Raw genomic sequence first — 25,634 nt, forward strand, 5'->3', positions numbered from 1 at the left:
ACCACCCCAGACGTAGCATTCTTCACCGAAACCTGGACCAACACCACCTCGGGACCGGACATCGCCATCGCCATCCCCCAAGGATACAAGATCTCCAGGAAGGACCGCCACATCCACCCAGGAGGAGGAATCGCCATCGTCCACAAATCCAGCCTCCGCCTGAGCACACTCCCTGACGAGTCCACAGAACTGATGGAACACCTTCACTTCAAGATACTGGCCAGCCCCACCGCCGCCCTCCGAGGAACCCTCATCTACCGACCCCTGGACCCCTCGGACCTTTCGCCAACTCCATCAAGGACATTATCTCCCCGCAGGCCATCGCATCCACCAACTACACCCTGCTGGGAGACCTCAACTTCCACCTCGACTATCAACTGGACCCAAACACCACATCGCTCCTGGACAACCTCCACAACATTGGACTCCGCCAGATCGTGACCGAGCCCACGCACTCAGCAGGACACACCCTCGACCCCCTCTTCACTACAGGAAACTCCATCACCTTCAGCCACACCACCAAACTCCCATGGACCGACCATCGTTGCGTCCACTTCACCTTCAGAACACCCACCATCCACAGACACTAGCACCTGCTTCCACAAAGAAACTGGACCAAAATCACCGATGACCAGCTCACCTCCTCACTCAACAACTCCACCCCAACCATCGCGGAAAACGACGACCCCAACACCGCAGCCCGAACCCTGCATAGATGGATCTCGGACAGCACCAACACCATAGCCCCCCTCAAGAAAAACAATACCCGTGCCAAGAAAGCCAGATGGTTTACCACCGAACTTCGAGAGTCCAGGCGCACATGCCCCGCCGTGAAAAGGCCTAGAGAAACACCAAATCCACAGAAGCCCACAACAACTTCAGAGCCGCCACCAACGCCCACCATCACCTCATCAGAGAAACGAGGAAAAAAGCGATTGAAGACAGAATCTCCACCCACGCACACAACAGCAAGGAACTCTTCAGCATCATCAAGGAGTTCCCCCAACCCACCAGCGAGTCTACCGACATCCCTCCCTCACAAGACCTCTGCGACAAAATCAGCATTTTTTTCCACCACAAAATCAAGAGCATGTACGACAACTTCGACGAAGACAACCAACACACTGAACCCTCACCAATCACCCCCGACACCCGGAAACCAGCGATTGATGACTGGACAGCCCTCACCACCGAAGACACACTGAAGACAATGAAGTCAATCCACTCAGGGGCCCCCACGGACACCTGCCCCCACCACATCTTCAACAGAGCCGCCAACACCATCGCACCCATGCTCCGCCAAACCATCAACCGCTCCCTGGCGACCGCCTCGTTCCTTGACGACTGGAAACACGCCGAGGTCAACCCCCTCCTAAAGAAACCCTCAGCAGACCCCACCGACCTCAAAAACTACAGACCCATCTCCCTGCTCCCGTTCCCAGCGAAAGTAATCGAGAAAGCCATCAACAGCCAACTCGCCACATTCATTGAAGAACACAACATCCTCGACTCCTCCCAATCCGGCTTCAGAAAAAACCACAGTACGGAAACCGCCCTCCTCGCCGCAACAGACGACATCCGCACCTTACTGGACAAAGGAGAAATAGTAGCCCTCATCCTCCTCGACCTATCAGCGGCGTTCGACACAGTCTCCCACCGCACCCTAATACGCAGACTCTACAATGCAGGAATCCAGGACAAGGCCCTCGACTGGATCTGCTCCTTCCTCTCCGGCAGGACGCAGCGGGTCAGACTCCCCCCTTTCCTCTCGGACCCCACACCGATCACCTGCGGAGTCCCGCAGGGCTCCTCCCTCAGCCCGACGCACTTCAACGTCTACATGGCTCCACTTGCCCCCATCGTCAGAACCTACGGACTCAACATCGTGTCATATGCAGACGACACCCAGCTCATCCTCTCCCTATCCAACGAGCCCAACACCGCCAGATGCAACTTTCGAGAAGGCATGGAAGCCGTCGCCAAATGGATGAAAAACAGCTGCCTTCAACTAAACACCAACAAAACAGAAGTACTCATCATGGGCCCAAACCCCGACGCCTGGAGCGACACCTGGTGGCCCACCGCCCTCGGAAACCCGCCAACCCCCACAGACCACGCACGCAACCTGGGAATCATCCTGGACTCCGAGCTCAAAATGGACCGCCAGATCAACTCTGTCTCATCTTCCTGCTTCCACACCCTCCGCCTCCTTCGTAAGACCTTCAAATGGATCCCCCTCGAACACCGAAAGACAGTCACTCACGCAATGGTCACCAGCAGACTCGACTACGGCAACGCACTCTACGCCGTAATAAACAAAAACCTCATCCGCAAGCTACAGAACATCCAGAACGCCGCCGCAAGACTGGTCCTCAACCTGCCAAAACACTGCCACATCTCCCAGCACCTGCGCACACTCCACTGGCTCCCCGTCGAGGCGAGAATCACCTTTAAGATGCTCACCCACGCACACAAGGCCCTCCACGGCACCGGACCAGCATACCTGAACAGCCGACTCTAATTCCACGCATCCCAAAGGACCCTACGATCAGCCCAGCTTTCCTACGCCGTGATCCCCCGCACCAGAAAGACCAGATCGGGAGACCGCTCCTTCTCCTTCCTCGCGGCCAAAGCATGGAACACCCTTCCGCTCCACCTCAGACAGACAACATCGCTCCCCATCTTCGCAAGAAACCTCAAAACCTGGCTCTTCGACAGACCCCCTCCTTTATGGAATGGAACCTGCACCCCCACACACCCCCACCCCTAGCGCCTTGAGACCCTTACGGGTGAGTAGTCGCGCTTTAACAAAACTCCTGATTGATTGATATCTGCCCCAAATGGGTTCCCTTAGTGGCCTCGGCAGTAGTGGAACCCTTCCCTGTTGTCCTCTATAATGGGATGTCCTATCATAGTATCCCCCATTCCGGGTATCGAGTCGAACTCATGTCGCTGTCCTATAGAAGAAGCCTAGGGGTAGTATCTCTATACCCTGACCCCTAAACTCCCCTCCTTGCTCTACTTCCCTGAGTATCCCCAGAGACCTCACAGGGACCTCGTACTTTCACACGCAGCCTCCCAGTGCGACGCGGCACCCGTGGGTGCGGCTAGGTGGTTTTAATTGTTCTGTTGGCGGCGGGCGGAGCTCTGTGCCAAATGCAGGTGTGGGCCAGCAGGGACTCTGGGACTTCGAGTCCGGTAGCGTTCCAATCCACCTCTCGCCCCCAGCAGGTAACTGGTATCAGGAGCACTTCACAGAGACCTCACAGGGACCTCGTACTTTCACACGCAGCCTCCCAGTGCGACGCGGCATTTCACTATACTAATTTATGGGTTCCGGAGTAGCGTGCTACTAGCAGAAAAAGCATTTCAACACCCCATCAGGGGTAGCAGCAGCTATATAAATGCAAACCTTATTTCCCACTTCTATCCCTCCACTATCCTTCTCAATCCAAATAACTGACTAACACATCCATCACTCAATTACTTTCATATTTCACTATACAAATTCACCACTAATTCTTTATGGGTTCCGGAGTAGCGTGCCACTTGCCGAAAAAGCGTTTTGACGCCTCGTAAGCTCTATATAAATGAAACTACAATACAATACAATACCTAGCTCAGCTTAAGCCTCATCATGGGTGACATTTTTTATAGGACACTTAGGTGGCCCTGAGGGGAGTGAAGAGAGAGCACCTGCGACAATTTGAAAAGCTGCCATCATTTGGGTCTGACTTGCGGCAGGCAGTTCTTTCTTCCAAAGATAGGCATTGGAGGCACAGAGGAAGGGCCAAGTCTGTTTCTGGGAGAGTCAAAAAATTGAGAATAGTTTGCTCCAGAGACTGGGAACCCAAGTCTGGCCCAAACACAGACTGGTGTGCCTCAAAGAGCTGGGGTAGCCCCCTCCTAACTATCTAACCCACATTGATATTAGACTTGCTAGACTCAGTGGCAGTCTCTCTTGGATGGGGACACCTGACTTGATGCAGCTAGGGGCAGAGGCGCACAGTCTCCCTGCAGTGGTGGCTTCTCACTGGAAGCAGTAGTGGGCTGGGAGGGATAGGGGGTTTTAAAAAACAAACAACAAAAAGATCACTTGCCTGCCAGCCAGCCGGCTAGCTGGCCGCCGCCACCACCTCTTCTCCGTGTTCTCTATCGTCTTCCTGGCTTCTGTGCAAACAGGAAGCACCCAGGCTCTCCAAAGCCAATCAAAACGCTGAAATGCAGTGTTGTGATTGGTCAGAGCACCAACAGGGAATGGGGGCCTGGGCATGTTCTCCAACCAGGCTGTAGTACAGCTTGGGTGGAGAACATGCAAAGTGTGCGTGACTGTTTGGCCGGCCAAACAATTATGAGCACTTAGAGAGTGCCACCACTACTCCCTCTTGAGCTGCCCTGCCCAGCCTCGCAAAACTGCCTTAGCACTGAAAAATAAAATGATGATAACCTTGCGTTATCATTTTAATTTCCCTTTTTGCAGTGCTGAAAGGCAGTGGGGTGACGCTCTTCCTCCGTAGCGGAGGAGCCGCCCCTGCTCCCCTGGCCACAGTATCATGCTGTTGAATGGTAATTTACTTGCTATGTTCCTTGAATTTCAGAATCACACTAATAGTACAGTCTGTGCTCAAGGTGAAAGGCTGTTATCCCCTACAAGGTGGTGTTTTTACATCATAATCTGGATTCTTCCACCTCAATAGTTATTGGATGTTAAGTAACTGGGCCATCAATAATTCATAGGCTTTCCTGTTTTCAGTTTCTATTTTTGGTAAATTCTGGTGGTGTTTTGTCAGTGCTTTCCAGTGATTTCAATACCTCAAAAAAACAGTGCTTTTCAGTGGTTACTCATTTTCGCGCCATAAAAAACAACTGACACAGTGTTTTACCGGTGTTTATGGAACGCTTTGCTTTTATTATTGCTTGCTTGCTTGATTGATGCATGATATATAGACCGTGTACGTACAGTGTATATGAGGTCCAAATACAATCTTACAAGTCAAACTTATTGTAGTACACCACACAGTATTTCTTCAGTGAGTCTTTGGTCATTCGTGCTCTCTCTTCATTGGCAATTGAGACTGGCAACGCCAAAACAGCCAGTACATAATCTGCCATCTCTGGCCACTGACGTAGCTTTCCATGCCAATACTGGGGCACCTCCCTATGATACGTAACCCAAAGCTCATATTACAATAATCCCACCGCATAAACAGTAAAATTGAGTTTCCCACCAACATTTCAAATTATCGTCTTAGTTTAACTGCAAGATCACGTGGATGGAGCTGCAGCCGCCACCAAAATATTTGACTACACAAGACGCTTCCAACATTAATGGGGAAGGGATGATGATGTGCAGGGCACACATTGAGGCGTGCTCAAATGGATAATATACAAATGACAATAAAATGCATTGTTTAGTCAACTAAGTAGACGAGGCCTGTGTTTGGGGCTTGCATGCAGATAACATGCCATTCTGTAATGCTTTATTTTGTCATCTATTGACATCTGTCCTAAACTACACAATTTCAAGGAAGCAAATGCAAATAACACTAGTCACAGCAAAAAGGGCACATGCTACAACAGGAGAGACAGCAAAACTGATGCATAGGGGAATTAAGAAATTCTCCAAGGGGTGCCTCCAATGCCCTGATCACATACCAAAATAAATCCTAAAGATACACCATGAAATAAAAGTTTGTGGTTCTCAAAGGTGGGGGAGGGTTACCCGGCATGACGTAGAATATGTGCTTGTTATGTCACTATCCCCAATGGTTTGGCAAGACACATCTGTCACGAACATATGTCTACTGATGTGCTGGACATATGTTCTACCTACCTAGTGACCTAACCAGATGGGAATATTCTATTCGCACAGACACTCATATTGTATTTACTACATGCATGCATATCTGTACACAAAGCCCGTGCATTTCCACGTTTACATTCAAATCAATTTTAGAATGCAAAAAATTTATGCCAACACCATTAACCGTCACATATGGTAAGACGTTATTTTACAGAACTTCGTGCAACACAAGAGAGTGACCATGCATTCCTTGATCATATCATGAGACACATTTTTAGGCCGGATATCGCTGCAATCAAAATGTACAGCTAAGGAAAATCGGAATATTTAAAGTTCTGCAAAACAATAGAAGCGATGCAGTCACGTGACTGGGGGAAAAATACAGAAGGGGTGGCCTACGCAAACAGGAAACAACTGTCAAGGGAAAACACAGAAGGCTTGCCGTTCAGGGAATCAAATGAGCGGGCTAACCAATGCATATTGCACATGGAATGCAATTGATTATTTTATTTTATTTTTAGAGTTTTATATAGCGCAAACTAGACCCACGCCAGGGTATCAGAGCGCTTTACATAGGGTGTACTGAAAAACAATGAAAATGGGAACATTCAAAATAAGTAACAAGGAGAAACAACAATGAGAAAGCCTATTTTGAAAAACATTACAAAGATCATTCAAGTTCGTGTGGGTCATAAGTTCTTGTGGCAGCAATGATTAGAGTGTTCAACCAACACCTAAATACCTTCGAGGCAAACCAACCATGTAATCAATGGCAAATATGCACAAACCAACGGTTGGAAAAGAAACTTCCAATTTAAAAAAATCTAAGAATATTTCACAAAAAACACCGTAGTCAGACAAATTTATAGAACTGTTGTGAACTAAAATGTATACAGGTGGAAACTAAAGGCCGCCTATGGCTGTTTTTATCGTTTCACATTTCCTTCCACAAACAACGTATATAACTTGCCAGACTTGAGATGCTTGTTGCATGTTAAATACAACACGATTTACACTGCAGGGCACATAGCGCTTTAAACAAAGATTTCATTCATTAGAACAGATCTGTGCCACTGTATTCCCAACAAAAAAACACGCTCACGTGAATTAGAAAAAATAAATGAATTACCTTTGTTTTTTGGGGGCAGAGTGCTCGAGCTCTAGCTGTTTTCCATGTAAGAGTGTAGCTGCAGGGGCTCTAAGAAAGGCCAAAGAACAACAAAGCCTCGATAAGTAAATGGTCTTTTTAAAGACCTGCGGGTGCGACCACAGTAAGACAGACAGCAGACTGGGGGGGCTCTGTGTGTGCCCGGGAAGCTGAATCAGCCCATCGACCACAGAATGATGAGAGGCAGAGCAGACCCTGGAAAATGTGATCGATCTGGCACTGACTCCTCGGGCCCTGTAACCCGATGAACCCGCAGAGCATACTGCTGGGGCTTTGCCAGAAGTCGGGGTGCGCTCTTCCCAGATGCAATTGAAGCAGGAACCACAGGGCGGACCTTTTCAGGACATTTAATCCCAACTCCGGCAAAGCGAGAAGACAACCTGTTAAGAGACGCAGCAGCAGATGCCTGACGGAAACCCTTATAGCAATAAAACCCACTGCAATCGAGGTAGCCGTTCTGCAGGCCTGCTTCGCAGTCCCACGCAAACGTTTACCCACGCGGGGCTGGGAGGGGTGAGGGAGGGAGCAGAGGCAGGCTGTGGCCTGCCTGTGCTCTCTGGGGCAGCATGGGTGCCCCCAATAAATGTCCCAGCTTCCATTTACCAATAAGAAATACCCCTAAAGTGTCCCGCTCAGTTCACAGCTGGGTAAGACACCATGACAACCGTCAGCCACGACCTGCGAACTGTCGGCGGTAAAGATAATGCCTTAAGTGAATACTCTAGTGTCTGACTCCATACCTGCCCCTGGCAGGAGGAGTGCCATCAGACCGTGCCCCTGTCTGTCGTTCTGTCAGTCGTGTGAGCCTCTCGCTTTCTGTAACTAGCTGCCATCCTCGCAAGATTTGGCCTGTCTTGACTCTGGCTTAGGAAACTTGTTACAGTTATAAGACTCACAAATAAAGAATACATACTTAACTTTTCTCTCTTGAAATCTGTCTCTTCTTTTTTACTTCCTATCTGCCCACCCACTGCTTGCCTTCTACTTCTATTTTGTTTCATCATTTTTTATCTATATTGCCTTCTGTATTTTTTCTTTCTTGTAGTCATCTATCTATCTGATTACCCGTCTAGGTCTCTGGTTGTCTATCTGTATATCCAGCTCTCTGTGTACTATCGCTCCATCTACCCCTCACGCCCCATGCTTGCTCCCCATATTTCTCGATCTCCCCTCTTTCTCCCCAGCCCTATTTATGACTTCACCCTATCTCCTCCTGTTTCTGTATGAGAATGTGCCCAGAGCAGGCGGGCAACTAGAGCCAAATTTCGGGGTGGGGGGAGGGGGCGCTAATTCTTCCAACCACGGGCAAAGTGGCTGTGAGAAGGGATGACCACACAACAAAAGCCTAATTTACAACTAAATGTTCTTTTAACGACCTGTTAAGTCCTCTGGCGCGGCTGCAATTAAATGCTTGCCAGCCCGTGAAGCTGTGTCAGCCCGGGCTGAGAGGCACGACAGAGGGGGGGGGGGGGGGGGGGGGGCTGAAGCCCAGTGAGCCCAATGGGTGTTGCGCGCCCGGCCCAGAACATCCACCCATCCTATGTGTGCCTCTGCCTACCAGACCTATGCACGTGTGTTTCTGTATCCCCATATCTACCAACCTATCTACCTCTCTTACCCTTTCTTCGTGTACCGTTTATCTATCGTCCTGCAGCCCCATGGCTCTCAGCAGTGCAGGGCCCGCGCTCTCTGTGCATGTGCCTGCCTGCACACCTCTGTATTGAAAGATGGGCTGTGCTTGGCTGAGGCAACGTGTGGGAGCGATGGTTGCAGCATTTCCAGCCCCCGCAGCTCCATGAACTTCTCATGAACTGTGCCTGATATTGAGACCCTGGCCCCCCCATTCTGCCGCATCCTTGCCAAGCCCGCAAAGTCATGCGGGGTGCTATCTGAGACCACCCGAGACAATGCCGCGGGGCCGGGCGTCCCGATAGTAGCCTCACACGAGAATTTAAAGGGGGCAGCCCTGGCAGGCAGGTAGCAATGCCTGAAATCAAGCGCCTATGCAGTCCTGGCAACTCAGAGGCACTCTGTAGTGAGCCGAAATCACTGGCACACTCCTGAGTGAGCAGTGAAACAGAGGAAGGGGGCTCCTCGGATGGCTGCTATGCTGACCCCGAAAACATTTCCAAAACGCACTTTTGAAGAGCAGGGCGAGTTTATACAGCTTCACCTCGGGTTACCAAGTCAGATCAGAACAAGCTCTTTGCAGAAGTAAACTTTAGAGGTCGGTTTAGGAGCCGAGCAGCTGCAAGGGTTTGAAATGTGGGTCTATTTGACTAATGAAGAGACAAATGACTGCGCTTTCTATCCAGCGTTGAGCCTTCCCCCCTTAGGCCCACAGGCAGGAATGCTGCAGTCTGTCCCTGCACCCAAATATTACATTTATACCAGCACGCATGAAAAGCCGTCGCTGGGACTTTACACACAAAGCACTCACAGGAATCGCCGGCAAGAACAGATCAAATGCACTGCGAAGAGAAAGCGGCCGCCCCTTGCACACTGGTTGTAAACGGCGTGACATAATAGAAAATGTCTTTCTGTTTAGTTGTCCCTGTAAGTATACACTTGGTACTATGATAGCATGCTTTCAGGTTTCTGAAGTTCGTGCGACTCTTTTACTTAAGCAGTAGCAAGAATGCCTCTTAAAAGAGAAAACCGTCTGCGGTACCAACCTGGTTTGTACTCCTTTGGCTCCCTCAAGTGGCCAAGCGGTGCAACAAATATGTAAAAAATCAGTGACACTCGGTTTTAAACCAGGTCAGCTGATTTTCAGTCGGTAGGGTATTATCGTTTAGAGTCGGTTAAAACCGAAATCCGGACAGCCTAATAATTCAGTTCCAGAAGTGTATAATGAGGTGTTGGTGGGATGTGTTTGTTGGGTGAACCTGCTTAAACAGGCTTAACTGGTGTTGTTTTGATTTACACTGCCTAGTAATAGGTCTTCTCCTCTGCTTCATACTACAGCCATCATGACAAATACATGCCTAGACAAACAGTACTGCATCCTGTCTTATAACGTTAATGGACTCAACAATAAGTTTATGAGGAGGGTGGTTGTAAACTATGCCAAAACAGACCGCAGCGGTTCTCCTGATATTAGAGACTCACCTAATGGTTATTAACTGCAAATTTCTAGTTCGCTATGGATACACTAGAGTCTTTCACGCTGAGTACACCAGTGAGATGAGGGAAGTTGTCACCCAGCTACTGCTGCTCCTGCCTGCTGTTCACAGACCAACTAGGTAGATATATAAGGATTTTGAGTTCTGCAGAGGGACAAACCTGGTATAATGCAAGTTTTCACATCCCCACTACTTTGACAGAGATCTTCTTCAAGCCCTTCACTGACATCTGGTGCAGGCACCAGCAAGCACAATGTTACTTGGCAGAGATTTTAATGCAGAGCTGGATCCTATGCTTGATGTGTTTAGTAGCAGGACAATGATCAGATCAACTTTCCATGCAACTTGGAGTTCAATGTGGTTCTGTCGTTTGGAGAAAGTGGCATCCAAACAAGCAACAACATGCATTTTTCTCACACTCCTATTCCTCTTTCTCACCTATAGATTATTTTCTTATATCGCCTGCAGATTTGGTAGAAGTTCAGGAGGTGAGGGTGCTCTCAAGAGGTTTGTCCAATCTCTACACAGTAGAATTACACATTAGGAGTAGCCCCCCAGGAACACGGAGGCCTCGCATTTTAACATCAGGTGAATAACAGATGATAGCTTCTCTAAAAAGCTTAGGGATGAGGCAACCTTCTACTTTGGTAATAATGTTGGCTTAGCTGCATCAGCAGCAACAGATTGGGAAGCCTTTAAGACAGTTGCTCACGGCTGGTTTAAGGCAACAATTACGGGTTAAGAGAAACAGAGACCAGGAGATGGATGCCCTTAAGGTGGAAATATTTGATCTCGACCAATGTGCCTCCCAGTCTCAGGATGACTCAATCCTTCGACAACTTGTGGCAGTCTCAGAGGTGCTTCATCAGCACCAGTTGAAGACTGCCATTCTCTTGTGTGAAGCCACTAAACACAAAATCTATGAAATGAGAGATAAAACGGGTAAAACGTTCTGGCTGGTAATGCAAGCATTCAACGCTCAAATAATCCAGCACATCTATCACAACAACAGGGAAGGGATTTAGTTTGTGATGGCAGTCCAATTGCAGTTGCTTTTGCAACATACCATAGCCATTTCTACAAGCAGCCGTATTGCCTACCCACCCCTCCACCAAACAAGAAAGGTCCCGCCCAATAGCTGCAGATTTGATAACAAACAAATCAGAGTGAAAGCAGAGATGGGAACTCAATGCTCTAATCTCGGTAGAGGAAGTACAGGAGGTTACTGCGTCCATGAAGAATGGCAGAACTCCTTGTACCAACTGAGAAATACGATTGACAGTGGCTCTTCACCATCTGGCACTTTATCAGGATGAGGGGAAGTGCAGGGTACTTTCTTGTGGTGCCTTGGTTATTCCCAACACATGAACAACCTGAGTGAATGCCCCTTTTACTGCTGAATCTCACTGATCGACATTGAAATCTAAATCCTTGCAAAAATGTACGCAAATAGGCTAGTTCGGTTACTACGAATTCGTGTCCGCGTAAATCCTAACAGCTTTAAGCTGAATCACAGGGCCAGTTACTCCATTCACCATTTAAAAGTCGCCCTTGCTACAGCGGCTGTGCTCTTCATAACCGTAACCCTAATCGACTTTGAAAAGCAATTTGATTCGGTACATTGGCCTTTAATACCAATGTAAGGCTGCAGAAAATGAATTTTGGTCCATTGTTCCATAAATGTATCCAAATCTTGAACAACGATCCCTTGGTGTAAGTATGGGTGAATAGGGTGCTAGGATTTCATGGGGATCCGTAAATACCCAATGGCAGTAGCATGGGATGCAATTCTCCTAGACTTCTGAACGGCCTGGCAGGCAATAACAGAGCCACAGGCATCTTCCATAAGCGATGCAAACACACCAGCTAATGACAATCAGGAAGCGCATATGTGACTCAGTACATAGCACAACACATTGGCATTACCAGTATGCACCCTGTATGCATAGCATAAGATGTAATGAGATGGGACACACGATTGATCTGATCACTAAAGTGAGCTGTAAGTGCTGGGGAGTGACAGAATAGCAAAGTTGGGCGTAAGTTAGTAGATTTTACCCCACCTAACCACACAATATATGACACACGCAAACACAACACTATCAGCACCTACAAGTAATGTCAAGCATGTTGAATATGACAAGTAATGATACTTCGAGACAAACATACTAAGTGACCAAATGCCCAAATAAACTCATGATGTTTTTTTCTTTTTTCTTGGCAGTCCAATTAATCATGCAAATGTGATTGAACTATGTAATCTGTTGAAATGTAAACATGTGTGTTGCTCCCTTCCACTGTTTAAGTTAACATTCAATAGACAAATTTAAACAAAAAAAAGGGGGTCAACAGGGTGCTGTCCACACCTTTCCAGATAAGATGAAGTCCACAACAGTCACCCCTTCCCCCACTCCTTTTTGCGTTGACAGTGAAACCACTGGTGGAATGGATCAGTTACAATACCTTGGTAAGGGGAATTAGGTGACTGTGAAGATCGCATCTTGCTGTACATGGACTTTCTGCTCTTATACATACATTGTCCAGAATGTTATACCTCAAGGCAGATTGACTTTCTTGGTCTCAACAGAGGACGCAGTAGGTTTTCAACTTAATTGGTCAAAGTCACAATATGTTAGGAATGTCTGGCGTCATCCTGATTTTCCAGCCTGGCCGGCACTAAGTTAATCCAATGATCACGTTAAATAAACATTTGCAGAGATCCAAAGCAATGCTGGGACCTAAACATTGCACCACTACTGACCGAAATTAAAAACGAATTGGAAGCCAGTGAGAAGTTGCTCCTACCTATAATGGGCAAGGGGGACCTTTTCCACGATTGCTCTACACGCTTCAAAATTACCCATGCTCTATCCCTGTGTGCCTGGTTTCAGACATAAATTCCCTCCTTAGGATATTTTTTGGGCAGTACTCAGTCACGAGTCTCACTATCAAAATGCATAGATGCGCCATAAAATTGGGGTCTTGGTGTGCAGGACGCCCGCCGTTTACTACTGTGCATTTGGGTCTTCAAAAACTGCCATGACCCAATGCACAGTCGAGACACAGATCTTCTCCAATCCTGGGATCTTGAGACAGTTGTGTGGCTACTCTGTCCCCAGAGTCTGTCTGAGTGGGCCAGAATTCCGCTCACTTGTTGACAGACTGCCTTGAAGTACATCCGATGGTTTAAAAGAATCACAAGGGAAACCTCCCTGTGGCAGAGAACCTGGCTCTCACATCTATCATGCCTGGCAAGCTGTAGGGCATGGATTTAGATTGCTTTCTAAAGTAAGGGATGCGTGGACAGGTAACCACATTAAATCACTTCCTCAAGCAACGGAGGAGCATGCCCTGCATATGTTTAAATGCTATCACTATTCTCTGCTCCACCATGATTTCCAACACCACCTGGAACCTAAGATCACAATGACACCACTTCACAAAAGAAAGGTATATACCGCACAGACAGAGCCCTGGTGACTAATTCCCCGGATTCCCTGAGACACTGGAGGTGTAAGTAGCAAGGGAATGTGGGAGTTCTTCAGGATTAAGAGTTTTCTGAGGCCAAAGATGGCTGCGAGAGGTCTCGCCATTTCTGCCAAAATGAGGTTAATACAGTTTAAATACTTCAACAGAACATACTATGATCCTACTAAACTCTGGAACATGAGGAAGGGCCCTTGAGGCCCACACTGACCGAACAAAATGATTTCAAATGATCTCCTCTTGACTGGCGATTAGTCGCTACTGGTCTAAAATATACTAAGTATTATGTAAAAAAAAAAAAAAAAAAAAAAAAAAAAAGGTATCTACCAGAAATTCTGTTACTTTACCATGAATTGTACAGTCACTAGAGATCTTGATCTATGAGGACATGTGGAGACCAAGGTGTAGGTCAAGAACCTCTTGGTTAAAAAGGCTTCAGGGTTTTCAACTCTGTATACCCAACCGGACAGTATCTAACTGTAGCCACACTCCCCAGTTTATGATCATTTCCCCAACATAATAAGCAAAATAACTTTTCTATAAGTAACCGTAGAAACCTGGGTGTAAATCCTAGGTCTGCAAGTCCATGTAAATACAAGCCTCTACTACATGGGCTAATTCTAATGTATCTGTTCAATCTGTGCAATCAGAGCAATTGTTTTGCAGTTACAATCCTCATCCATGTCCAGAGATGTGTAAAGGTCCTTTAACATCGTGCTCCCATGCAATCTCAAAGTTAAAGTTCATGATCAGTGTACTAGAATGTTTCCTACCTGGTTCTTCTCCAGTGGCTCCATGCTCACGTCTTGCTGTGAGCAGGGTCTGGACATCCCACTGGCCCCTTCGGTTGGCAGACCTTCTCAACATCAACCAGCCTCAGTCACAGCAGCACGGCCTGGGGGATACAGGAAAGTACATGAAAAATATTTCTGGGTGCAGAGTATATATGCACCATCAAGAGTATAAATGTGTGTAATGTAGGACTTCACTCTGTCAAAATAAGCATCAGAACTGTGAACAAATATAGCTACAGGTAACATAGCCGCTCATAATGAAAGAAAGCTTAAGTTGAAGCCACAAACAAAAATACAAATCTCAGACAGAAGTATGGAATCATAGGCACCAACATGGAGCAACATAAGCACATTGAACAACATCCACCCACACAAGCACTAAATTGCAGTCACTTACCACAGGCCAAATAAAAACCATCTGCCTCATACAAAGTTCGAGAACCCCAATTAGGATCACTAGGGTTTCGAGATGCAGCGCCTTAAGATGGAGAGGAAAAGAGAGATCTTGTACTATTCATGTTTATGATTAGGTAGCTTGCAGACTCGAATGCATGTTGAGGCCTTCTTAGGGCTGCTTCACAATGATGTCACCAAGCACTGACCCCCCCTAAATAGAACGGATGATCTTTTTAAGGTCATCCCTTATGCTCAAAAGAACAAGCTTCTCTTTTTGTACTATTGCAAATTTTCTCAACTTGATGTGACCTTAAAAAAATCTTTTATATAATCTCTGTTCTGATGGTATCGTTGAACCAACAGACCCCTCATAAAGGGTTTCACCAGGCGTGCTGACCCACAAAACGTTTAGAAGTTTGGATTTATATGTCTACCTTCGCACATTAAATATAATCTATTAATCAGTCATCCCTTACCAAGTATTCAAGACCGGTTAGTAAATCTTGGTAAGGCCAAGTACTTTTCAGTCATTGATATACATTCTGCATACCATCAGATGCCTTTCACAAATGAGCATCAATACCTTCATAACGCCACTGGGAGCACACGTCTTCCTTTTGGACTTGCCTCAGCTGCTGACGTATTGCAAAAAATGATGGAGAGCTTCTCCAGGTAGAAGTCAGGCATCCAGACATTCCAGGATGACAATTTGGATATGAGGGGTTATGCACAAGTTGCATCAGAAATAACTTTAGTACATGATACATACAATCCTGGGATATGACATGTTTCACTACATGCTGACCAGTTAAAAGATGCCTAAAAAGGAGATCTGCAACATGTAAAATGATAAAGCAATATGATTCATAGCCATCAATAGATACACAAGGGCATACAATCATTAATGTATGTAAAACGTGATTATTAATGGATATGCACTGGAAGGCTGCAACAAACCTTTGCAGCCAGTGCCACTTCCCGATGCACATTGGGAAAAATTGCTGTTGTATTCTTCTGGTCCGATGTACTTCCTTACTATTCAGATATACAGCATTGTCTAATCTAAATGAGTGTGACTGACTCGTAATGGATAAAGGACTATTAGTGAAAAATGAGGTACGACATCCTACAAGCCAACTAGACAATCCTATGGTCCAAAATAATAAAAACATGGATCCCGGCCACATGGTCCCCAAAAGTCCAAATAGCAACATATTTATATTAGGGCCAGAGGATCTTATCAACACTAGTCCAGTAGCTGGGGTTAATACAGGACCTGAGCAGGGGGGCCCATCAAGAAGGGTTGTCAGTATAAATACGGAGTTGGCATGTACACTAACTTTTATATCCTGGAACATAGCAGGTATAGCTAGCAAAATAGATAACCCTGATTGGCTTGATTATATAGACATGCACGACATAGTTATGTTACAAGAAACCTGGTCAGTCGACCCAGTTTTTCGAGTGGGGTATTTAAATTTTTTTAAACCTGCACTTAAAGGTGGAAAGGGACGTCCCTCTGGAGGATTGTCGATATGGGTTCGTCAAGCATTGTCCTGTACCATATCACAAAGGCAAATAACATCAAATGATATTCTAGCACTAAATATCAAATGGCCTAATGGACAAGAAACAGCCTTGTATAATATCTATGCCAGGGGGGTTAGTGCAGGTATTCCTTCTGATGTCTTTTCCACTCTAGAACAAGACATTGAAACCCTCTGTTCTAATCCACACATTATAGTGGGTGGTGATTTTAACTCAACCTTTGAGCCCCTAGGTGAAGAGGATGGGAGCCTAACGGAGGAGGAGGATAGTAGATGGGGAATACCACAATTGGAGCTCCCTCCTATAAAAAGGTGGAGTGCCACGGCCATTAGAATTAAGAGCCTCTGCCTTTCTAGAGGCTTGAGAGCTGTGAATGGGAGAACACAATCCGACCAAAAAGGGAACTCCACTTTTGACAATGGTCGTGCCACAAGTAGGATTGATTATCTCTTAATTGATGTAAGAGCATGGCCCCAACTACTAGACATGGAAGTCGTCCTACGATTAGAGAGTGATCACCACCCCCTCTATATGACTTTCCATCCTTATCAAGAGTCTAGAGTACCCACTAATAAAAAGCTGATGGTAACACGAGATCTTGTCTGCTCAAATAATCAAAGACACCTGAAATGGGGAATGTTGTTAAGAGATGAAAGGAACCTAGAAAATATGAAAAGCCAAGTAAGAGAGGAAGTGAGTAACATCATAGTGCAATCTGGGACTCGTAATTTCCAGGAATACATGATGGAGGCTCATAAAAACCTATTCTATAAATTGCAAAGCTTTTTTATTAAAACAGTAGATCATACCCCAGCCAAAAAATCCATAGCCGTTAAAGGCTGGTACGATAAAAGCTGTAGAATGGCAAGGCAAAACTTAAGTCAAAAACTAAAAATAGGAAACCCAACAGCTGTTAAAAGGGCAAGGGATATCTATAGGCAGACACAAAAACAAGCAAAGAGGAGATGGGATGAAGAGGGATGGAGCGAATTAAAACAGGCATGTACTAACAAAGATTCCAAGCGGTTTTGGGCCCTAATTAAATGGAATAGGGGTGGGACAGCAGATCAACCACAAAATCATGTGCCAATAGATGGCTGGAATGATTTTTTTAAACCTCAGTACGCAAGAGCCTCGACATATGCATCCATATCTCCCCCCCAAGCTATATTTTTCAGCGATTATATATTCACTGAAAAGGATGTTAACTTGGCACTAGATTGTGTATCGGGTGGAAAGGCGCCAGGCATGGATGGCATCCCAGCTGACGTCTTTCTATCTGACCGTGCCTCTTGGTGCACATATTTCAAAATGCTGTCAAATGCTATCGCTATGGGTGGAGAAGTCCCAGCCTCATGGAAAGGGGCAGAAATCATCCCTATCTATAAAAAGGGGGACAAAACCCAGGCAAAAAATTATAGACCCATTAGTCTGATTGATACAGCGCAGAAAATAATGGGTCGACTAGTCCAGAATAAACTGCAACAATGGATTGAAGACCAAAATATACTGTCACCTTATCAAGCGGGTTTTCGCCCCTTGACTAGTAGTGTTGACCAAGTCTTTTATTTTCTAGCCGTGTATTGGAGAAATGTCACGTTGCGAAAGGGAACATTGTATGCAGTTTTTGTGGACCTAAAAGCGGCGTTTGACCTGGTGCCGAGAGAGAAATTGTGGGAAACCCTGGATGAGGTGGGAATAAGTCCTGAGCTCCTCACTTTGCTGGTGCGCCTTCACGAAAATAATTATGCGAAAATAAGGTGGGGCAAACAGGGGGAAGTGACATCCCCCTTCCCAGTAGAACGAGGGGTGAGGCAAGGGTGCGTTCTGGCCCCAACGCTTTTTTCAATCTACATAAATGGAATTGTGGAGCATTTAAATAAATCTCCAACTGATGCTCCAACCATGGCAGGTGTACACGTCCCCGTACTTATGTTCGCGGACGATACGCTTTTATTATCACGTACGCCTAGTGGATTGCAGAAAGCGGTTGATGCCTTTGGGGTTTTTTGCGATAGTCGAGGCCTGGAATTAAATACCAGCAAAACTAAATTTATGTGCCTGAACTCCCAAACAGGTTTTAAGGGGACGATAAAATACAAGGGTGAACCACTGGAAAAAGTAGATGCCTTTGCTTATTTAGGAATCACCCTCCAAAATGACATGAAATGGAATTCACACATCAACATGGCATCTTTAAAATTTAGCCAGCTAGCAGGTGCAGTTACAGTCAAACATAATACTTCTTTGACAAGACCTATAAATTGTGCACTTGAAGTTTATAATATGAAAGTAGTAAGTGCATGCCTGTATGGGTCTGAGCTCTGGGGTTTTTCAAATCTAGGTGACCTAGGGCGGGCGGAAAATAGATTCTTACGAGGGCTTGTTAGGGCCCCACAAAGTACACCTATTATCCCACTTAAGATGGATCTAGGTAGGAAAAATATTGAAGACATTGCCCGCCTACGTCCCTTGCTATACTGGAGGCGGTTAATGGTAACCCCAGAGTTAAGTCACTATGCATCTGCTTTTTTTGATGTTGTGAAGTTTGATTGCTTTCATTCCATTGTATGGCTAAATGAACTGCGGAGCACGCTGGTGAAATTGGGTCTGGACCATTTGTGGGGTAATAAGGATGTTGCCCTATTTCCTTCAAAAAAACAACTCAAGGATATTTACTGGGAGTCAGTATATGCAACACTGTACTGCAAAGGTTTGCAATCTTCCCTGACCTTACGCTTTTTGGATACAAAACAAATTCCATCATACGAAAAATACTGGGATGTAGTTGAACGTCCATTGGATAGGAAACTATATTTCCAATTTCGGGTGGGAACTCTCCCAGTGAACGCTTTTACACAAAAATGGTCTCCACTAAAGGACGCTTATTGCAATCATTGTAAAAATGAAATAGAGGACATTGCACACTTGTTTTTCATCTGCCCCCTCTATGTGACCCCGCGCCAAAAGTGGTTAAAACCAATCCTGTAGGAATTTGGGTACTCGTTCTTGCTTACAGGCCCTAAGAATTTTAATGTCTGACACCTCAATACCACTGGTAATAGGCGTAGCAAAATTCCTTGCATGGGCGTGGGTAATAAGATCTCGTGCTTCACGGCCTATTGAATAATATGATTTATTAACTGCTGGTATAACCTTCCTTGTCCATTTTTAACATTTCTATATGGAATTTTATAAAACTGTATGTATACATTTTATAGTATTACTAGCTTTTCGATTTTTGCTGTTTAATATGTTTTTTTAATGTAGTATTTTAAGTATTTATTGTATGATGTTTAGGAGGTTGCTTTTATGACTAAAAGTCGAATAAAGCTTTGAAACGAAACGAAACGCCACTGGGAGCACACGTCTTCCTTTTGGACTTGCCTCAGCTGCTGACGTATTGCAAAAAATGATGGAGAGCTTCTCCAGGTAGAAGTCAGGCATCCAGACATTCCAGGATGACAATTTGGATATGAGGGGTTATGCACAAGTTGCATCAGAAATAACTTTAGTACATGATACATACAATCCTGGGATATGACATGTTTCACTACATGCTGACCAGTTAAAAGATGCCTAAAAAGGAGATCTGCAACATGTAAAATGATAAAGCAATATGATTCATAGCCATCAATAGATACACAAGGGCATACAATCATTAATGTATGTAAAACGTGATTATTAATGGATATGCACTGGAAGGCTGCAACAAACCTTTGCAGCCAGTGCCACTTCCCGATGCACATTGGGAAAAATTGCTGTTGTATTCTTCTGGTCCGATGTACTTCCTTACTATTCAATATGAAGTATCCAATTGTCTTTGTAGACTATCACGTCAAATAGTTGTATTATTCCTTAGTGGAATCAGCCAGCACAATCTGTATAACACATTTTTTTAATTGTGTTTTATGTTAGGAAGTGTCACCTAAATACAATGTCACACACAATGGGACACTCTAAGTTGGAGAGTGAAGTGCTCTATGTGTCCATGTGTAAAGCGCTAGTAGTGCTAATACCCAGCCTCTAACCGCCTCAGTCACTATTAAATTCTGTATCAAAAGATACTCTGGCAAATCCTAGCACACCGGTTTTGCCGCCACCTCTTGAAACAAGTTCACCATGACCAATCGGGATTCGTCCCTGCAGAAACGCTCCTTGCAACCTGCAAAGGCTGGCGCTCCTTTTTCATCATCCCTGTCTGGAGCAGTTGATGTATTACCTTAGGTAACTTATATCAATCTGTCTGTTTTGTCACTCTACGAGAGGCGAAGGAGACCCTTGGCTTGGTTACGAGTATGCCAAGATAGAGGCCATGGCATGAGAAATATGGCCAGGGTTCCTGGATGCCCCAGAGCCTAGCCAGATGCGTGTTGCATTGCTGACTCGATGGGAGGTCGGAGCCATGTTATTCATCTATACCACACCCTGCGGGCAGATAGGTCCAGGCCTCCCATTAAGGCTATGGGGGGCATGACCAAGCAACATAGCCAACAGGTCGAGTCTTTGAGAGGCACCCTACCGGCCCTCTCTTATCCTGCGCCTTATCTGCACTCACATAGACACAGGTTAATGGTGCAACGTCATTGAGAGGGGCAGCGAAGTTGGGCAGTCAATAAGTGCCACCACTCCCTCCCCCCCCCCACCAACCAGAGCTGCGGGGGTTTCACTGGGCCAGATAGGACCTACAACTAGGCCGAGGCACGGGGGGCTGCCCGGACTCTTTTGTGGTGCCCAGCCAGACCTTAACTGGAGGCCAAGCCTTTGAGCCGGGGATCATTGGAGGAGCTCCGTTAGCCCTGTTGGGAGTGATCGACTCCTGTTGGCACTGCTCAGGTGCTGCAAAGAGTCCTGGCCGGGGCTTAAGTCTGGTGAGCCGCCCGGACTGGGGTGAGAAGGTCCAAGTCTGTGGGCTGCGTTGGTCCCAGAGGTTGTCGCCCCTGCCTGCGGACCGCTCCCGGGTAGGGAAGAGGAGCAGTGAAGCCTGGTGAATCCTGCCTCATTGGAGAGCTGGCGGTGGTGGTGCGGCCCTGCCTGGTGAAACATTCCCGAGGGTAGACAGTGGGCTGAGGGTTGCAGCCCGACGGATACTGCCACGGAACACCAGTGGGCCGGCGGTTGCTGGTGGGGCCCTTTTCGGGTGCCTGGCTGCTGAGCTTGCCCACACTGGGGGAGCGGACGTGAACCTTCTCTGAGGTCCAGCGAGAAAGTGGGGCGGTGGGAGCAAGCGCACTGGCCGCAGCTGGGGCGGCATTGGGGCAATATTGCTGTTCACGGGGCAGTGCTATCCTGGTTGGAGCCCCTGGGGTGCCCTCCTTTGAGCGGGCCCCGCTGGAAGACTGTATTAAGATTCCTGGTGGGTCAACGTCATCCATTGAACAGTACAGCACACAAACGCCCGCTCCCCAGGGCAGGGCGTGCCATGAGTTTGCAGGATGATGCAGGGGGGGCCTTGTTGCCAGAGGAACCTTCCCGGGTAGACCTCATGGCAGCTCTCCAGGGCTGTAGCACAACCCTTGCAGGGAAAATTGAGAGCAACTCTATAGAGGTCAATCGCTTACGTGCAGACTTGCGGAAACTGTCTGATAAGGTTAATAAAAAGGTGTTATTGTTGATCTTCAATCTAAAGTGACATGTTTGAAAAAACTGGTTGCAGTCCTCACCTCCAAGACGAGGGCCCTGGAGACACGGCGGAGGACGCCGGGTAGGAGGGGAGGGGGGGGGCGGGCGGTTGGTTACGCAGGAAACATATTTGCCTTCTGGGGTTTCCCGAAGGGTGGAGAAAGGTGAGAGAAGGGTTTGTGGAATCATGGATACCTGATACTTTTAAGTCTGCTGGCCCGTCGACGCTAATCGTAATTGAGAGGGTGCACCTTGCTTTGGGAGCTGCCCTCGCCCGAGACCTTGCCTCCACCATGCGATATTATAGCACGCGCCCTGAACTACAGAGATAGGGATTGTCTTTTACGGGCAGCTTGCGAACCTACTAACTTTTGTACGAGGATAAGATCTCCATTTACTCAGATTGAAGGCAAAAAGTACAGGCCCAGCGGAAGTCCTTCTTGGAGGCTAAAAGACAGCCGAGGAGCATGGGTCTTTGATATATGCACCTGTTTCCGGCATGTCTGAGAGCAATTTCGGAGGGCAAGTCATACTTTTTTGACATAGCTGAGGATGTATGGAGGTGACTGGAAATGTGGGACAAGTGCTGAAGAAACAACAAGGATCCCGAAAGCCTGGGTCGTGGGGGTTAGAGTGGGTGCTGAAAGCTGCCAGATGAATTGGGGGAAGGGGGGTCATGCGAGGATCATTGTCCAAGAGGATGGCACATTGGTGCTGGAGACTCCAATGACTGATGATTGGACCTTGAAACATCTACAATGGCTAAAGTGGTGATCAATGGTAGCGCAACTGGATCAGGGGAGACCACAATTCTCGGCGAGAAGGATATTAGGGGGTACAAAAGGATAAATAACAGTTATTGCTTATTGTATGTATCAGTTGTGGCGCATCATGCATGCTTTGTATGGGAGGGGGATCTCCCACATTTAGTGGCGGGTTTAGGCTACAAGTCCTGTCTGATGGGGAAATACTGGCACCCTCCGAGGGGCAAATGAATGAAACTCACCAGACACAGCAGATTTGCTCAGAAACAGTGAAATGTATTTATTGGTACCAAAAGCATGCATCATTGCTAATTAGCAAGGAAGAAGTCAGGTCTCCAGCCTTAGGGGCTCTCAGACTGCTTCTTCCCAGAGTGACAATGTCAGTAGAACATTTATAGGCGAGCACACAGTTTTGTTCAGAAGTGGTTAGTCCGGGCAGGGGGCTGTGAACAGAGTTCTGATGGGAGATTGTTGGTTTATTGCAGTGCATTTGCAGGAACTCTCTAAGCTACTGCAGCCTTTTGCTATGATTTCCTTATTATTCTTCAGGGATTCGAACAGATAGGGTAGAAAAGGTAAGATAGTCGTACCAAATGGCTGACTAAGTTAGTATTGTAACCGTGCATGTCAGAGGTCTCAGAGGTTATACTAAGCGCTACAAAGAGTACTCATTTTTATAAGTGTCTCCGACTTCGAAAATCCTGTTTACCAGAGCCACAACTAATGGGAGAAAAGATACACAAATTAGACAGGAGGGGGCAACTCTTCATGGCAACGTATTTTATGCACAGGAGTAGCCATATGGGTGGTTCCTGGGGTTCGGTTTCATCATAACTACAGTGAAGTGGATGTGGGGGGGTGTTATCTATTGCTCCCGAGTAAACTCGACGGGAAAGACATCATCATACTGAACACATATGGCCCAAACAACGATGATGCTCTTTATTTTGACAATATGCAGACCTTGTTGGAGGTAAGTGTTGGGCCACCCCATAATCTGGGCAGGGGACTTGAACTGTATCCTAGATGGGGATAGAGATAGGCACCCTCCCCAGTTGGGCACAAAACCTTGGATGAAGGGGTCACTACTTAGGGTTATGGACAATCTAGGCTTGATCGAAAGCAGACGTACACTTCACCAGACTTGGAATGAATTGACACACTGACATGACACTTACAGTCGACTGGATCGACTGTTATTGGTGGGAGTACATTCAGAGATGGTTCATACCCAAGGAGCACCAAGGGAGATTTCTGTCAGATCATGCGCCAGTAATGTTGCGTCTACGATGGGACAAAGGTGTGTGTGTGTGGTGTGAAGTTGGCGCATGCCCTCTGATGTACTGACTGATTCTGCCAGTCTGGAGACTTAAGCAATAGTCATACATGAATATTTGGAGGGCAATTTGGGCACCGCTGTGCCCAGGGTCACGGAATGGGATGCACATAAGATGGTAGTGTGAGGTGCTTGCATAAAGTCACGTGTGGGGTGTGTCAGCAGTTGATGGCAGACCCCCGGTGCCTTTCCGCTCAGTTCCTACAAAGTGTTTCCGTGGTGCTTACGGTGAAATAGTTGGAAGTGTTTTTGGAGGCTAGGGCTGTTTGCACCCTGCCTCCTGCCATGCGCAACAGTATAATTTGTTTCATGTTGAAGTCAGGACGTTCCCCAGAGAATCTGTCCTCCTATCATCCCCCGGATATGATCAACTCCAATGCTAAAGTACTCTGTAAAATACTTGTAAACCGGTTGTGTGAGATGGGAGACTGGCTTGGTTCACAAGGACCAATGCAGCTTGATGCCAGCCTGTAGCACGACCCATTATCTCCGGACACAGACGCACATCTTCCATGAAACCAATGGCAGTGATTGGGATATGGCCTTAATGTCAATAGAGTTATGACAGTGCTCGAGGCAATAGGGTCTGACCTAAAGTCCCTGGGTTTGATCCGTCTATTATATAAGGACCCTGTGGTGTGACTACGGGTGTACGGTGAACTTTCAGGGGCCTGGGCTTTAGGGAAGGGCACAAGGCAGCGCTGGCCTCTCTTGCCACTCATGTTTGCCTTGGCCGTGGAGCCCATGGGAATATAATTGCGCAGGGAACTAGAGCCTTGGGGTATACAGGTGGGTGGACGTAAACACATTATTTCTTCAAATGCAGATGATGTATTGACTTATCTACACACATCCGTGGAATCGGTCCTGCGCCTGCATAACTTATGAGGGAGTTTGGTTGCGTCTCTTGTCAGCAATTCAATATTAATAAGACCTGGTTACTCCCATTGGGGAGATTGGTTGTGGTGCTGCCCAAAAAGTTGCCGGAACTCTGGATCCGTTTGGAGAGAACAGGCTTTCGCTATTTGGGGCTGTGGGTGGCACACAGTGGACACATACAGATGCCTTAATGTGGACAGGGTACAGAGGGGTTTAGCTGGGTCTACTGCCTTCTGGAAGACACTGCCTTGGTCAGTGATTGGGTGGGTGGCCATTGCAAAGATGGTATTTCTCCACCATTGTTTGCATCATATCCAGAATTCATTGTGTCCCCTTAGGATAGACTTCTTTCAGTGCCTGGATAGTTTACTAATTGCATTTGTATGGGCTGGCGGGCGCCGTCGTGTTGCCTTAGCGGTACCAAAAAGAGACATGGAGGAGGTTGGAGGGGTGGGTGTCTGGCACTGCTGGATATACAGCATGATACATGCAAAGTTATACTGAAGCACTATCTGTGAATTAACTTTTAAGTTGGCAAGGCTGGTCCTTTCAGTTTCATATCCGTAAGAGACATGCCATATAACTGACTTCTGATACAAGGGACAAGTTATAGGAGTGAATAGGATGTAAAATATGCTTTCATGATGAATGTACAGGTCCTTCTCAAAGCCAACTCCAAAGTTGCACCTTTTATCTGAATGTTAAGAGGAAAC

The 25,634-nt window shown here is 46.7% G+C and overlaps 1 protein-coding gene across 3 annotated transcripts in view; it reads right to left on the reverse strand.

Moving 5' to 3' along the window:
• Nucleotides 1–25,634, reverse strand: part of TMEM94 (transmembrane protein 94) — a 734,938-nt gene that overhangs the window by 657,341 nt on the left and 51,963 nt on the right. For all 3 annotated transcript variants that reach the window (XM_086930762.1, XM_086930761.1, XM_086930760.1), the window contains exon 2: nt 14,356–14,477. In XM_086930762.1, the coding sequence (XP_086786888.1) occupies nt 14,356–14,412 (57 nt within the window). In that variant the 5' untranslated portion in view covers nt 14,413–14,477. The remainder of the gene's footprint in view (nt 1–14,355; nt 14,478–25,634) is intronic.

The sequence above is a fragment of the Lissotriton vulgaris genome, chromosome 7 (genome assembly GCF_964263255.1).
Source record: "Lissotriton vulgaris chromosome 7, aLisVul1.2, whole genome shotgun sequence".
NCBI classification, from domain to species: Eukaryota; Metazoa; Chordata; class Amphibia; order Caudata; family Salamandridae; genus Lissotriton; species Lissotriton vulgaris.